Raw genomic sequence first — 17,444 nt, 5'->3', positions numbered from 1 at the left:
AGTTGTAGTTTAGAATTTAGAATTGTAGTTAAGAGTTGTAGTTTAGAGTTGTAGCTTAGAGTTTAGAATTGTAGTTTAAAGTTAAGAGTTGTAGTTTAAAGTTAAGAGTTGTAGTTTAAAGTTTAGAGTTGTAGTTTAAAGCTTAGAGTTGTAGTTTAATGTTTAGAGTTGTAGTTTAAAGTTTAGAGTTGTAGTTTGAAGTTTAGAGTTGTAGTTTAAAGTTTAGAATTGTAGCTTAGAGTTAAGAGTTGTAGTTTAGAGTTTAGAATTGTAGTTTAAAGTTTAGAGTTGCAGTTTAAAGTTTAGAGTTGTAGTTTAAAGTTTAGAGTTGTAGTTTAAAGTTTAGAGTTGTAGTTTGTATTCTGAACTCAGGGAACTCTGTTTTTCCCGCTAATGTAGGCGTGGGGAAAATAAAATTACCATAAATACACATGGCTTTTTATTGTTACTTAAATAACCATGACCATATTTCTTTTGTCAGTATGCGAATATTCATGTAACACAGTGTAATGACAGAAACAGTTGTTTGTATAAAGCGGTTAGCTATGTGCTGAAAACGGTCTTTTATTGAAAAGCTTAGTCATTAAAGTAATATGTTATTTTCTTTTTTAAGTAAATGCCGCGCTCTGGATAAGGGGTTTAATGTACGTACGTAGTAAAGTGTCGTCCCAGATTAACCTGTGCCGTCTGCACAGGCTAATTAGGGACGACAATTTTCGCTTTTATGTATTTTTCGTTTAAAGGAAGTCTTTTCTTGGCCAACCCAGTTTTAGGCGAAAAGTGTCGTCCCTCATAAGCCTGTGCAGACTGCACAGACAGAATTTGGACGACACTATCGCACATGCATTAAGCCCCGTGTTTCCAGAGAGACTATCAATTATTGATACAACGCAATGTTCGGCAAACATTCTGCAGCTAATGCACAGCTTAAGTTGACGTCCTATTTGACGTTACGTTTCCGTATCCAGGCACAGCATCAGTGGCAGTGGCCGGGATCCTCGCCAGTCTGAACATCACCGGAAAAAAGGCTCCAGGACAACGTGTTTGTGTTCCAGGGAGCAGGGGAGGTACACGGAGATTTGTTTTCGGTGTCCGGTTGTTCGTGTTTGGTATAATTAATAAGGCCAGATAATTTCTGCTTTGCGTTTGTGTGTGTTATTAAATGCTTTAAGTCCCTCGGCGTCTTCATGGCATCATTTTTAGTGGAATTAAATCAGATTTTGTGTAGGTGTATATTGTTATTTATAACAGGTGGGATACAAATTGTTGAGTGTCTATGTTTCGGCGTATCCTCATTGATGTTTCGTTTAATGAATGAATGAATGAAAAAAAGTGTATTCAAGGGAGATAATACATATATTTTGGTCCTACGGCAACACATCATATGTTTATACTGGATATAGTTATTAAAATGGCTGACATTGAATGCAGTTTTTATCCGATACACACATTGCATATGAATGATACATCTCCTCTATCATCCCAGGCCTCTATCGGAATAGCGAAGCTGTTGATTATGGCCCTTCAAGAAGAAGGGGCCACAACTCAGGAGGCGTACAGCAAGATCTGGATGGTCGACTCTAAAGGTCTTATCGTCAAGGTCAGATAACCGCTTGTCATTTCTTTTTTAACGTTACTTTGAACGCGACCAAGTATAATTATCCGGCGGGGATATAGGATTTATTGAAGGATGTCACTTGATCTCCCCAGTATTGAAGCACGAGTTAGATCAAATGAGTCGAATGTTGTAGTTTTTACATCATTGTATATATCGAGCATTCGCCAATCAGGAAACGGAACTTTCCGAATAAGGACTTTGATTAAAACTTAATTTGGCAACGACACGCACATGTACGCTGTATTAAGATATTAAGAGATGGAAAGCATAAAAGCTTTAACGGCTCGAAAACCGCCCCGCCCACTCTACATCCGCATAATTACGGTTATCAATAACTTCGAGATATAGATAACAAGAACTCTTAACCAATTTAGTTACAAATCAACTAGTTCAGTGAATTCAGCACGATTTGTGGTGTTTTAATTTCAATGCAAAGTATTATCTGTGGAAATAGCTGTGATTTCTTATAAATCCCTACAGGACAGGCCGTCGGGCGGGTTGACAGACGAGAAGCTACCATTCGCTCAGTCGCACAGTCCCGTGGATAATCTGGAAGACGTCGTAAAACTGATCAAACCGACTGCCATCATTGGTAAGTGAGTCTGCGAGGTGGTGAGAATACAGCAGTCTGCACACCGGCTATATTCCAGTCATCTATGTAGTTGACTCAGAATTAGTCCGCCAAGACAGTAAATGACCCGAAAAGTAGTACCCCACTTTTTTAGTTTTCACAGGAAGCAGTCCCTAACATATATAGTTGGATCGAAAGTAGTCCCCATCGGCTGGGCATTTGGCCCACACATGTGTCTCCCCACCTAAAGCGTTTGTCCTTTAAGAAGTCACCACTTCTGTAGTTGGCCGGAAATGTAGTCTCAAACCTCTATTGTTGGCCAGAATAGTCCGTCACCTCTTTACCTGGTATTTAAAGTAGTCTACTACCTCTTATGTTTGCCGGGAAAGTAGTGTTTCTGGCTCGGGAAGTATTTCCCAACCTCTGTAAATGGCCTGGAAAGTATTTCCCCACTTTTGTAGTCGGTCCGAAAGTATTCCCACATCTCTGTAGTTTGAACAGAAAGTAGTCCCAATTACCTCTGCAGTTGGCCAAGAAAGTTGTCTCACCACTTCAATTGTTGGCCAAGAAAGTAGACAATGGTAAGTAGTTGCCATCCTCTGTAGTTTGCGCGGAAAGTAGCCACCAACTATTGCTTCTGACACGACAGGTAGTTCCAACCTCTTTAAATATGCCGTAAGTTTTCCTCAACTTCTTTAGTTGGCCCGAAAGGTAGCCCCCCCCCTCCCCGTCTCTGTTGTTGGCCCAGAAACTAATCCCTCGCGTTGGTAGTTGGCCCTGAAAGCAGTTCCCGCCGCCTTGGACGATGTCTAAGAAAGTTGTCTCCGCAACTCTGTAGTTTGCTCTAAAAAGTCGCCATCCCCCCCCCACCCACCACTTCTGCTGTTGGCCCAGCATGATCTCCTAACCCACGCCTAACAGTGATCATAATATTCAAATGATCTATCTGTCAATGTTCCATATTTGATTACGCCATTTGCACTCGAGTTCAGCATTCAAAATGATGTTTTACCCAATTTAAAAATCATTCTTTGTTGTATCTAACCCCACGATCGTTTAGCCACGAATCTTGTTATTGAAAGCTGTAAACAACAACACAGCTTGGAGACTTCGAATTACTTTGTTGATTGCTTTTAGTGCACACAATAATTTGAAGACGTAATATAATAAAAAGACCCTAAAGTCAATTTTAAAATTAAAACATTCAGTTTGCATGTAGGAAATTTGGAAATGTGTGTGTTTGTTCGGTATTCGAAGCTATCAAAAGTTAGCAAGACCTTTAAACATTAGTTGATATATCACAATGTTATGTAGCCGCACTTGAGTGACGATGAATCATGACTGAGGGATTAACGACAAATGAATACTTTTACAGGCACAAGGCATATAATTTTAGAAATGATTATATACATAAAATGTTTTATCGTATTCTGAACGGAGACATCAATTACTAAACCCTGTGTAGTCTCATCTCGTCAAACCACGTATCAGAATACCAAATATTTGAAATGAAATGATGTACTTGAATCATCATCCATATGCACATTTTCTATTAATAGGTGCCGCAGCGCAACCAGGCGCTTTTACCGAAGCTATGGCGGAGTTTAACGAACGTCCGATTATTTTCGCTCTCAGCAACCCGACGAGCAAGGCCGAGTGCACCGCCGAACAGGCATATAAGGCGACAGACGTAAGTCGAACTCTTGAAAACAACCACGTGATTTTGATGTTTGAAATTTAGCACCTACGTCAAACAGGCAAAATTATTTTATACCAAAAGATTTGTATCCAGTTAGATAGTGAACATAGGGATGAAGTATGTGTTAAGTAGGCATTGGTCTTTTGAAAACTATGAAGTTATACAATTTATTAGCAATTTAAAAATTAATGGTTGATATTACTTTTTACCTATCGAAATCAAATACCAATTACACATCACAGCACCATCGGGATGTGCTGCGTAAAAATATTTTACAGCTATTACTTTAATTGATACGTATCATTAAAACAACAATTATTTGTCTCAATACGAGGAAAATCTTTTCACCGTTTTCTTCCTCAATGCCTTTTACGAAAAATTCACTTAAAATGGACACCTGATTTACCCAATGAAATCCATTTATTTTTGTTCTGTCCAAAATTAACCAGGGCCGGTGCGTTTTTGCAAGCGGAAGTCCCTTCAATGCGGTAACCCTTGGCAACCAAACATTCCATCCTGGCCAGGGCAACAACGCGTACGTGTTTCCGGCAGTCGGGCTCGCCACCGTGGCGTGTGACATCAGAACTATACCAGAGTCTGTGTTCTTAGAGTCGGCAAAGGTTTGGCACATTTCCGGTCATTGTTGTCGTTGTTCTTACCAAAGGAAGCGTTGAAGATTTGGGCCCCATAAAACATGCTAAGCCCCCAACGTGCTTTGAATTTAATATCCAAGGGTGATCCTAAACGTTTTAGTAATTGCGGAATATGTGTATGTTTTTCGTGTCGTAAATCGATGTCTTCATACCTCCCCGTCATTAATAAAAACGCACTCGTTATCTATTAGTAAAAAAATTCGTCGCACTCGAATTTGGGTCATCTTTATGCATATTCATAATGGGAAAAAACTCCATAAAAATATATTTATTTAAGGTGTATTTAAACGTTCTATGTACAAGTACTTTTATGTTAATGTCAAAACTGCCTTTTCTTTGTTTATATTGAACATTTTCCAATAAATAAAGAAACCCGTAAATAAATAAATAAATAAATGAGTGAGTGTGTGATTGAGTGAGTGTGTGATTGAGTGAGTGAGTGAGAGAGTGAGTGAGTGATGAAGAGAGTAATGGAGAGAGTGAGTGAGTGAGTGAGTGAGTGAATTATACAATTAATTACTGAATTAATTGATTAATGAATGAATTAATAAATATAAAAAAATGAATAAATAAATAAATAACGTTTTAAATGATGATTTTAACAAGTAATTACACCTTTATGCATGACCTATCTATCCACCTACACCACTAATGTTCGCAATAAATTATTCTTTCATCGCGTATTTCTTTCCATGCCCAGGCGCTTGCCAAGATGGTGACCAGGAAGCACCTAGCGGAAGGGCGCGTGTACCCGCCACTAGCGGATATCCGGGAGGTCTCCACAAACATCGCCATCCACCTAGCGGAGTTCGCGTACCGGAACCGCCTGGCGTTCCACTTTCCGGAACCGGCCGACAAGGGAAAGTTCATCCGGTCACACCAGTACAACATCGATTATGAGACTAACGTGCCGACGCTGTATAACTGGCCCGGTCACAACGTTGTATATTACTAACATGGTCAGTTAGATCTGAAATTGCGTGTTTTTTTTGTTAGTGTTGTTTGTTTGTTTTAATTATCGTCGTGTGCTTTGCAATGTCCACCACATTTTTTGCGAAATAATACTGTATCGGTGTTTTAATGTGAACATCCGTTATTAGAATTGTTTATGCTCTGTTGTATACCGAAACTATGACCCAACATTTATATTATTTGTAAAACAAATCAAACGATCTAAACTGTTTTTCTTTGTTATTTAGCAAGTTTTGCATTCCAATATTCTGTATGGTTAAAAATGCATTTAACTATATACATGTAATTGGTAGTACTATTGACATAAACATAGTACATTTATATTTATTATTTTTATTTTTCACATTTATATGTCTACAAAATAAAACAGTTTAACTTACAAAACTCGATGTTTTTTTGTTATATGCTACTGATACTACTAGTTCACGTGCTTGGACTTGGGGACAATAGGATCTATATACTATTTTATGCAACCATTATTTGCTCATGTGGTTGTACTGCATCTAAACTAATAATTATCGGTTACTATAACACTTGTTGTTAACATAAAATTGAATTACTTGTGTTAGACCCAAACATTATGTTGTGATTGTCTAATCATATTAAGGTATATGGTCACATGAGCTTTTGTCTTATCAAAATCGATCTTTGCCATTATTGCTCGGATGCCTAGCGTCTAGAAATGGCCTTGGCTAACAGCGTAGACCCAGATGAGACGCCGCATGATGGGCGTCTCATCAGGGCCTACGCTCTTTGCTTAAAGGAATTTCTGTAAGAAAAATTCTAAATATAGAAATAAATATACTAGACATCCCTAATTTTGGAAATTAATTGATCCAATTTAGAAGGATGGGAGAGTCCACTTGGCATAAATGGGTTAATATCGAAGATGTCTAAACGTGTATTGTGATTAAATTGACAAACTACGCTTTTAAGCGGTCATAGCAAGGGTTATATAAACACAATTGTATTGTGTTTTTAATAGCTATTACTCATTTGAAAATGCGGCAGTATGTTGCTTATAATATAATAATAATAATAATAGTAAAGTAATAATTATAATTATAATGATAATTAATAATTTCAACTAGATTCATCTCTTCGGTATAATTAATTACACTTGAATGTTGTATATTTTATCGAACCTGCTAATTAAATGCACGCATAACCGGGTATATGGACCTTTGAAATGGGAAGATGCCACGAGGCATATGAAAATATGTGTCTAGTTCTGTGAAAACTGGGCGTAATGCATGTGCGTAAAGTGTCGTCGCTTTAATGGTATTTTTCGTTTAAAGGAAGTCCCGTTTTACGAAAATCAAGTTTAAGCGGAAAGTGTCGTCCCTGATTAGTCTGTGCGGACGACACTTTACACAGATGCATTAAGCCCCGTTTTCTCAGAACGCGTCTGATATATTCCATAATGTACAGTTGCACGTTCGATGTTGCCCCGCAAACTCATACAGAGTAGGTATGTCCAAAGGTAAGCGATAATGTTCAAATAGCGAATTATGAGACGATTTTGGGAAGAAAAACCATAATCCGGGCGTAGTTAATTATCGGGAATTCGTCAATGAACTTAAGGTATAATAATTATATAACTTATTATTTAATTTGAAAATTTATTATATATTATCTTGCAGCACGTTGGTGAAGGGTAAATAGTCCATAAATCTCATCAATGACGCTTAAAGAATTAAGTACTCATGTACATGTTTGTTTAAGTTTTCCAAAAGTAATCTTTAGTTTCAACATAATTAAAAATGGCGAATTTATTTTCGTTCGCACAGGCATCGAAAAACCGGCCGGAATATGTTAAACATGTAAACTAGTAAGTATTCTATACTAAAGTTCTTATCGCTAAAACTGTACCTTCTTCTTTGACAGTGACGTCATCACATGCTGACGTAGGCGGTTCCGTTTCCGCATGATTCGCCGACATAACATGCAGCCAAACTTCAGCAGCGGAAGCAGCACCCACCGGCGTCTCTTGTCTGGTTCCAAGCTCAACATATTTTTAGCGCATGCCAGCGAACATCGCGTGTATGGTTCCCATTTTAATAATCGTTTTCTGGATTGTTTCCCCGATTTGCTTTCTTCCATGTTATTTTGTTTTGTTTAGAAATAATGTATCTTCAAACTTCATTATTGTATTGAGTATGTTATTAACTCGGCATTCGTACAAAATGTTTAGCAAATTTTTTACATATTTTGTTTTAATGTTAGTTTCACATCGAATGTCTATATATGGCTGGGTTGAACGAATACACTGCTGGAAACAAAACACTTTGCTATACGTAACCAATGTTTGGTATCTTATGTTTAACCCATTTATGCCTAGTGAACTCTCCCATCCTTCTAAATTGGATCAATTTATGTCCAAAATTAGCGATGTCTAGTATATTTATTTCTATATTTAGAATATTTCTAACAGAAATTTCTTTATGCAAACAGCGCAGACCCTGATGAGACGCCGCATCAATGCCTTTTTTTCTAGACGCTAGGCATAAATGGGTTAAGGAAGATTACAACACGTATAAAGTAATTCTTTATTCCTTCCAATCAACGATGCACAGTCTGACATTCGATTAAGTTTAATGTATAATGCTGGACTTAGTTGAAACACACAGTGCGGCTTGAATACAAAAGATAACCGTAAACGTTACCTCCAAATATATTCGTATTTGCAAGTTTTAAGATATTCAAACAACTGTAAGTCCGCATTGCTTTGTATGTAAGTAACTAAAAGACATATTCCCCAAAATGTAAACAATCTGCGTGAGTCTCACTATATTTTTTTCTGAGGTCGTAGCTTTTGTTATTACCAATACGCACCAAATTGCAGAATATCTAGCAAACTACACTCTAAGCGTCCCTAATAGGTCGTCTACCTATCATGGGAACTTTCTAAAGGGACAGAATGAACGTATGGGGAGGGAAAACAGTTTTTTCAATCCAAACACAAATCTTACAATTTTATCTTGTATGCTGTTTTGGTTGCCAACGTTTAAATACGTTAATTCTTTAATATTCTTAAAAACAAGTAAATAAATACTTGTTGGAAACAATAATCAGGGTTTGTCCATAGGCATCATTATAAAAACCACCAAAAAGAACCCATTGCACAACATACCTTACATTGATTTGCTATATATTATGCTTACACAATTAACTTTTCGAACTTCAATTATAAACCACAAAAGAACAGAAGAACCGAGCAACGAAAGTTATAGTTTAAGGCCAATGGCTAGAACAATATATCATTTTCGCTGCCCCAGTGTATGGTTAGCTGTCAGATTCTATTACATAAAGCATAAAATCTGCAAATGTAACCCTTTAAAAACGATGGACATCGACCGGACAAGCCGGTGTAAGAGGATTGCTTAGTTCGTCTGCCTGTGGAAGAATGTCATCGATAAACAGGTTGTAATTGTCCTCACTGGTGGTCGATAGCATTCAATTGCTGCGATTTCAGGATTAACAAGAGTATATAGGTGTGATGCGGAACGTAACAATAAGATGACGTTTTTCAGTCTAAAGGCTTTTCTGTGTAGTAAATGATGATCGGCTTACATGTCCAAACATACTAGAGCCGTGCTCTGTGAAAAGGGGGTTTAATGCATGTGCGTAGTGTCGTCCCAGATAAGCCTGTGCAGTCCGCACAGGCTAATCAGGGACGACGCTTTCCGCCTAAACTGGATATTTTCTAACAAGAGACAGAAAATATCATAAAAGCGGAAAGTGTCGTTCCTGATTAGCCTTTGCGGACTGAACAGACTAATCTGGGAGATACATTCCGCACATGCATTAAACCCCCTTTTCACAGAGCCCGGCTCACTTTAGTATCATGAAACATAACATGTTGTGTAAAGAACAATCAATACGAAAATACAAAATAAACGCAATGTAAGCCCATGTTGTCGTAAACTTAATTAAACATCTTGTTACATAAAATGTATTTTACGCCTTTTTGGTGTAAACTCATTTAAACCATAGTTGCGCTCTGGGAAAACAGGTCTTAATGCTTAAAGGATTGAAACGAATTATCTTCTACATGAAAATCTTGCCTATGCGGAAAGTGTCGTCCGATCAGCCCGTGCACACAGCACATGCTAATTTGGGACGACACTTTACGCACATGCATTAAGCCCCGTTTTCACAAAGCGTGGCTCAATACATGTGATTTAATTGGTGATAACCGGTATGTTATTTTTGTTCTTTTTTTCCAAAATAAGCTCACAATTAAAACTAAAAAAAAAACGAATAACTTGTCAATGCGTGTACCTTGGCTATGATATAATTCCCCAAACTGAAGAAAACAACTTTGTGTACAACTGTTACGTTTTATTTTGTTGAGTGACAACACATAACAAACTGTTCTGTTCTAAGTTCATTAAAGTGCCTATCAGGTCCCTGTATAATTATACCGTTTGTTCGTTTTTCGCTTTGCATTCGACAAAACGAAACACGAAAATCAACGTTCCTATAGCCGAAAAACAACAACGAAAATATCAAATTGTTTTCTTTTGCAGTTTTCTACTTTTGATATGATTACTTTTGAATACATTAAACATATTCAGAGAACTATTATAGAGAATAAATAGTCGAGTCTTGGGACAGCTGTTGTTGGCTTGTCTAATGAACGAATGAATAGATCTAATGTAACGTTATATTAGGATACCAATGTACACGTCTGCTTTTGTTGAAAATCATTCGATTTGATTTAATGTGTAACATCCATTTCAATAACCATTGCACAATAAAATATCTTTGGTCATCATAGCTTGTCTCTTCAAGTAATTAAAACAATCGAATTACCGGTATTATCATTGTATTCATATATGTTAAGCAAATGAAAAAGTTCCACATTGTTGCTAAACATATGAACTCAATTAGTATGGTGACCCAACTGCTCTGAGGTGCACTGCCTCGTGCAGCCCTGTCACGACACGTCGTGTGCCGTCCGGGCTTCTACATGTCGGGCATCTGACCGGCAGTGTGCTCTCGTACCAGGTGTCCACGCAGGTCTTGCATCCACCCAGTGATATGCAACAAGTTGCAGATATAGGGTGCGACACTGGTCCTAAATTTATCACTCTATGTCGTGATGATGGGTAGAGCAAATGTTTGTAGCTTTAAGCTATGAGTTGACGCACTCTGTTCTTTTAAAATTGTATCAGCATGTTTATGTTTGGTGCTTCTTTAATTAAGACCAAAATGTGCTTATAACAATTATAAAGTTATTTCAAACCCACAAACAAGGGCTGTTTAAAACCCGCATGACCCCATATTGGCTGTCAGTTGTAGTGGCAGACATTGTGTGAATCCGTTTTTTTGTCAATGTGGCCTTGACCTTTGACCTAGTGACCTTAAGATCAATAGGGGTCCTCTGCCAGTCATGATCAATGTACCTATGAAGTTTCATTATCCTAAGCCTAAGCGTTCTTGAGTTAGCATCCGGAAACCATTTTACTATTTTGAGTCACGTTGACCTTGAACTTTGACATAGTGACGTGAAAATCAATAGGGGTCATCTGTCATGATCAATGTACCTATGAAGTTTCATGATCCTAGGCCTAAGCATTCTTGAGTTATCATCCGGAAACAATTTTACTGATTGGAGTCACTGTGACCTTGACCTTTGACCTAGTGACCTTAAAATCAATAGGGTTCATCTGTCAGTCATGATCAATGTACCAATGAAGTTTCATGATTCTAGGCCTAAGCGTTCTTATGTTATCTTCCGGAAACCATTTTACTATTTCAAATCACTGTGACCTTGACCTTTGACCTAGTGACCTGAAAATCAATAGGGGTCATCTGCCAGTCATGATCAATGTACCTATGAAGTTTCATGATCCTAGGCCTAAGCGTTTTTGAGTTATCATCCGGAAACCATTTGGTGGACGGACCGACCGACCGTCCGACATGTGCAAAACAATATACCCCCTCTTCTTCGAAAGGGGGCATAATAACAGAAAAATCAATGCTAATTAAGTAATTATAGTCCATTCAATCGAATACCCTATAAGTTACAACTCTCACGTTGTTACAAATTAACCCATTTATGCCTAGTGGACTCTCCCATCCTTCTAAATAGGATCAATTTATTTCCAAAATTAGGGATGTTTAGTATATTTATTTCTATATTGAGAATATTTCTTACAGAAATTTCTGTAAGCAAACAGCGCAGACCCTGATGAGACGCCGCATCATGCGGCGTCTCATCTGGGTCTACGCTGTTTGTCAAGGCCTTTTTTTCTAGACGCTATGCATAAATGGGTTAATAAATTTCGTTTGATAACGTTTGTTTTGTTGCACAGATTTTTCCACTTCGAATGCACTGGATGTGTAGAAAATGAATTTAATAATACGTTTCGACTAATGAATGTACTTAAACATATCACTAAAGCGAACGTGTTCTTGAAGGCGCGTTCCTCTTTCTGGCTCACGGCCCGGACCTGGTCAATCGCCTGGGCCCCGTAAACATCCTTATCCTTTCGTATCCCGTCACGCCCTTCGCGTCTTCTATTTAAAGAACATTTACTCTACACTTATTGAAGAACTAAACTCTGAAACTCATGTTTATTCTTGGCTCTGCAGATCATACACGTTAATCGACCGATGTATACGCTTTTGTATAATGATATTCAAGTTGTCACTTTAGGAGACAACCAGGGTCTGAAATGGAACATTTCAACGCGTGCAAGTAGTTTCTATAAGCTTGACGCATGATATTCGTCTACTGTACGTAACGTAGCGTTTATAAAGTAAACCTTTTAAGCAGCGTTATAATACCATTGGAAGGAAAAATATTTTGTTAGTATTGACTCTACGGAGCATTAAATAAATATTATGTTGTACAAGTAGTTATTAAACAGACACATTCATTACTATTATATCATTTTTTTTCTGTTCTTCAAGCGCAAATATAAAACATAAATAAATTCAGGTTGTAAAATGCACCATGTGTTTGTTCTTTATCAAACTGATCGGAAATTATTGATTTGAAAGTGCACTTAACCATTTCATAATTTTTTTATTAATTTTTATTTTACCCCAGCTGTTTTTATTTTTTTCAATATTTGCAGCACTAATGAAACTTTAACTTGCTATTGTGCGACTTTAAAAGTAAAATACTGCGGTTATTTTGGAAGCCGTCGATTATCTTTCTCCTTAAAACGTCATGCGGGTATAAAGGGCAATACTTATACAACAAGCGCACCGCATAGCGGGTGCCAACGCTCGGCTGTGGGTGCAGTTTTGAATAAATGAAAGCTTGTCAGAAGAAAAGGAAGAAAGGTAAGTGGCGAGAAGAACTCATCTGAGAGTTTTTATATTAGAGGTCACAGTGACCTTTACCTTTGACCTAGCGACCCAACAATGGCTGTGGCAAGTAGAACTCATCAAGGTGCAGCATCATATGAAGTTTTAAAAATGTAGATGGAAGCACTTTGATTTTAGAGCCAATGTTAAGGTTTTAGCACGACACGGACGGCAGACGCCGGACGGGTGACGACAAGCTGGCTTTGACAATACCTCGGGTAGCCGAGCTAAAGATTGGAATAAGTGGAGAAATCACATTCATTGGAAAACCGACTCTCTATGTGCATTCGATGATGGTAACCATCGTTCTCACAGATTTTAATATACTCTTAGTACATGTAACTGTCTCATTATGTGCCATGTTTAGACGTCCGACCCAGCTCTGCCATGTGTTATCGTCAATATTACATATCCTTTTTTGCAGCTCCACCACTGAATTTTACCTCCAAATCGGCTTTCCGTACATTTACGATTCAAATGATTGCGCAATGTATGACTATCTCGAGTGACGTAATTTCAATGTGTGCAAGGCCGCAAAAATATAAAATATTATAGCTGGTTCTGGACTCTCTGGACCCGAACGTGAAGGCAAGGATGTACTGAGGCAGTAACCACAGGGCCGCTAAGTTTTTTTATTTAGGAAGCATTTGTTATGTTTTTGGTTTTTCTCTCAATAGACCATTAACAACCGTTCGCTGCTTGAAGTTCAAGCTGTGATAGATTATGCGATTTGAAAATGTGTGTGGTCAAATCAAGCAATAAACATACGTGCATAATTCATGCCAACGCACAGTTCACAAACACTTTGTGATTCGTTATAATGTGAACCACGCTCTGGGAAACGGGGCTTAATGCATGTGCAGTCCGCCTAGGCTTATTAGGGACGTCACTTACCGCTTTTATGGACTCTTTTGTTTTATGGAAGTTTCTTCTAAACGAAAATCAAGCTCAGGTGGAAAGTGTCGTCAATGGATTAGCCTGTGTGGACGGCACAGGCTAATCTGACAAGACATGTTACGCACATTAATTAAGTCCAGTTTTCATAATACGCGGCCCATATATTGCCTATTTGTTTGTAATAGCATCATCGAGATATTCATTCATTATACTTTTTTTTTTCAATTTAATATAAATTAAGTTGTTTCTTATAACCATATAACCAAATACTACTGATAATATTTTCAATTACACTCGGTCATGGGACAAACTTTACTCCTAAAGATTTTCCAAACCGTACCATATAAAGCACATTTTATTAACGGTTTTCGCCAGAACCCATACGCTAGTGTTTTCCCATACGCTAGTATTTCCAATATGATATTGTTTCCCATACGCCCGTGTTTCCCATACGCCAGTGTATCCAATGCGTCATTTTTTGCAAAACGCCAGTGTTTCCCGTAAATCCGTGTCTCCCTTACGCCAGCGTTCCATATACGCTATTGATTCCATATGCCAGTGTATCCCTAACGCCAGTGTATCCCATACGCCAGGGTTTCACAAACGCCAGTGTTTCCCTTACCCGTATTACCCCTCCGATCGTGTTTCCCTCACCACATTAATCTAATGCCCGTATTCCCCATACGGTAGTGTAACCCATACACGAGTGTTTCCCATACGCCCGGGTTTCCCTTCCCAGGTGCTAAGAAAAGAAGGACGCCATCCAGCGCTGCGTCGACTGCGAGAACTTACGTGGCGCCTGTAGCTCGAACGCATGCCCTGGTCAAGAGGGAAGGCACTTCATCACGTCGACTGGTGGGTGGTCGGTTTCACATTTGAGGATCTTTTTTCACATAACTGTGCTTATGTACTAGGGAATATAACAGCGATTAGGTGCTTGTATGCCAACTACCGTATTTTTAAAGAGCTGCTCTCTGCGAAAACGGGGTTTAATGCATGTTCGTAAATTCTTTATGGTCCGTTCAACGAAACATTCTATACCCAGAAAGTGTCGTCCCTGATTAATATGTACAGACAGCACAGGCTAATCTAGACGACACTTTACGCACATGCATTAAGCCCCGTTTTCCTCGAGGTAGGCTCATATTAATTCAAACGTATATAGTTGGAATAATACTATGAGTTAAATAAATTTAGTTAAGCAATTACACTTAATTTACAAATGGCTGGATGGTTAACTTCACAATTATTTAAGCGTTTGAGATTTTGAAAATACAGTTAATGCAACACATGTTACATTATTATGTAGGCCACTCTGAAATATATTTTGTATTAGCAGTGTGAGCAATTGTTAGTAACACCAATGCAAAGAAGTTTCGACTACGAAATCCGAACATATACGAGCGAACGCGAGACTAGCTTCGGGAGCACGGCGTGGTTCTCATGAATACGTCGTTCTTCCGACGGTGTCAAAAGCCTGTCTCGCGTTTGCTCGTAAATGTTGAAACTTTAGCTATAAGGAATTGTGATAATTTATGGGTTAACTTTATTTTACGAAATATTTAGCGAAATATTTGCTGATTTTGAGAATTTTGTTTTACTTAAAAATGCTTTGATAATAATTTTACGAAAAAAACAACAACAACAAGAGATGTGTTGGTCAGAAACACAATGCCCCCTTATGCGTCGCTTTGATTTATTTAAACTTTGGCCTTGAAGGATGACCTTGACCTTTCACCACTCAAAATGTGCAGCTCCATGAGATACATATGCATGCCAAATATCAAGTTGCTACGCTCAATATTGCAAAAGGTATGAAGAAGGTAAAAGTTTTGGTTAAAGTTTTTGAATTTTTTTTTACCTTTGACCTTGAAGGATGACCATGAAATTGACCTTTTACCACTCAAAATGTGCAGTTCCATGAGATACACATGCATGCCAAATATCAAGTTGCTACGTTCAATATTGCAAAAGTTATGAAGAAGGTTAAAGTTTTGGTTAAAGTTTTGGGACAAACACACACACACACGGACACATACAATGACAGACAGGCCAAAAACAATATACCCCCGATCTTTCGATCCGGGGGCAAAATACATGCAATATAAGGCACTTTGTTTTGCACACATTTTATTAAATGCATTAAATTAAATGTCCTTGGATTAATTATGTTCTTTAAAGCCCGTTAGTAAGCCAATGCTTGACTGTATATTGTGTGATGTACAATATATTTGCAAGAAGGGTCTCAGCAATGTCAAAATGACTTTAAAATCTTGAAAGCTACATTTTAATCACTTCCAAAGTTTTTCAGAGCGATTTATTGTTTACGCATTATTAAATCATAGTCGGATCAATGGCGCGCTAGGAAACTAGGAAAGCAGCGTAGATTAAGAAGAAACGCAAATGTAAAAAAAACAACAGCAAAAACGCAATGCAAATTGCATATACAGATAACCTTATGCATATTGTCGGCCATAATTGTAAGTCTGCCAAAAAATGATAACACTGTAAAAACGCCACAGGCAAAATTATATACGTCACTATGTATCATTACACAAATCATGCGCATGAAAAACCTCAGACATTATTCTTATTTGAAAACAGATTTAACATAAACTGTAAAGAGAAGTATAAAAATGTTTTATTTTGAAAATGTCATCTTAAGTTAAAACATCTGTACAATTTATTAACAAGAGGGCCTGAAAGGCCAAAATTCGCTCACCTGAGTAAAAAAAAAATTACCTGTTTTTTGCAGCCCAAGATATCAATGGAACAAATGTTCTAACCAAGTTTCATGAAGAATGAACAACAAATGGCCCCCTGGCGGCCATGCTTTTAACAGCCCTGAACCATTGTTGAACTCGTCCAAGATATCATTGGGAAAAATCTTCTGACAAAGTTTCATGGCGATCCGACAATACATGTAGCCGCTACAGTGTTAACAAGGCAAATATTCATGACGCACAACGGAAGACAGACAATTGACAAAAGGTGATCACAAAAGTTCACCATGAGCAAAAAATATTATGCTCATAAAGATTGTCACCATGTTTGAAGATGGTATTAAAACTAATTGAGTAAACTAAATCAAGATATAATAACAACATTTGCACTCAGCAAGTGTCATTCAGATTGAACTAAAATGTGACTAAAAGTATTCACAATGTTTCACTTTAAACAACTGTAGACATACACAAAACTACCACCCCCTGAGAGCCTTGTTTATAAACAAATATGAACTATTTTCAGACTCACCTTGCAATTATATTACCAATTAAAAAATCAATAAATCCGTTTTAAAATACAAATCTTTAGTAATTTGCGTTGTTATATTAAACAATAAAACCCGGTTTATTTTAGCAGAAATGTAGACCCTTCAAGGGAGAGATCTTGAGCATACTAGTATGTTGATGAATAAAGAGTTCTCTCCAATTCCTGAATAAGAGGTACTGCCCATTCTTTAAATAGTAAGTTCTGAGATCACTTCCTTTCTGGCATTGGATTCCAAGGCTTAAACCTACAGAAAAAATCGAAATTAAACCATCTACATTAATCTGCAGAGATATTTCTTAGTTATATAAGAAAAGCATCACAGAATGTCTGGAAGAGGTAAACCAGCAGGAAGGAAGAGGAAAGCTTAGACAAAACTGCCAGAAAATCAGGAAACTCGAGTGTTGACAAGCTTTTTAATAATATAAATAAAAGGAA

The 17,444-nt window shown here is 37.6% G+C and overlaps 2 protein-coding genes across 22 annotated transcripts in view; one reads left to right on the top strand and one right to left on the bottom strand.

Moving 5' to 3' along the window:
- The window catches only part of LOC127852183 (NADP-dependent malic enzyme-like), a 72,687-nt gene extending 66,790 nt beyond the window's left edge, over positions 1-5,897 (top strand). Inside the window, exons 11-14 of the mRNA XM_052386058.1 lie at positions 2,099-2,210; positions 3,749-3,879; positions 4,338-4,508; positions 5,242-5,897. Coding sequence (XP_052242018.1) covers positions 2,099-2,210; positions 3,749-3,879; positions 4,338-4,508; positions 5,242-5,496 — 669 coding nt within the window. The 3' untranslated portion in view covers positions 5,497-5,897. The remainder of the gene's footprint in view (positions 1-2,098; positions 2,211-3,748; positions 3,880-4,337; positions 4,509-5,241) is intronic.
- Positions 1-17,444, bottom strand: part of LOC127852175 (uncharacterized) — a 133,917-nt gene that overhangs the window by 35,895 nt on the left and 80,578 nt on the right. The gene's annotated exons all lie outside the window — the stretch shown is intronic.

This window comes from Dreissena polymorpha, chromosome 12 (genome assembly GCF_020536995.1).
Source record: "Dreissena polymorpha isolate Duluth1 chromosome 12, UMN_Dpol_1.0, whole genome shotgun sequence".
Classification (NCBI taxonomy): Eukaryota; Metazoa; Mollusca; class Bivalvia; order Myida; family Dreissenidae; genus Dreissena; species Dreissena polymorpha.
The sequence above is the reverse complement of the archived record's forward strand: the minus strand, read 5'-3'. Positions and strand labels throughout refer to the sequence as shown.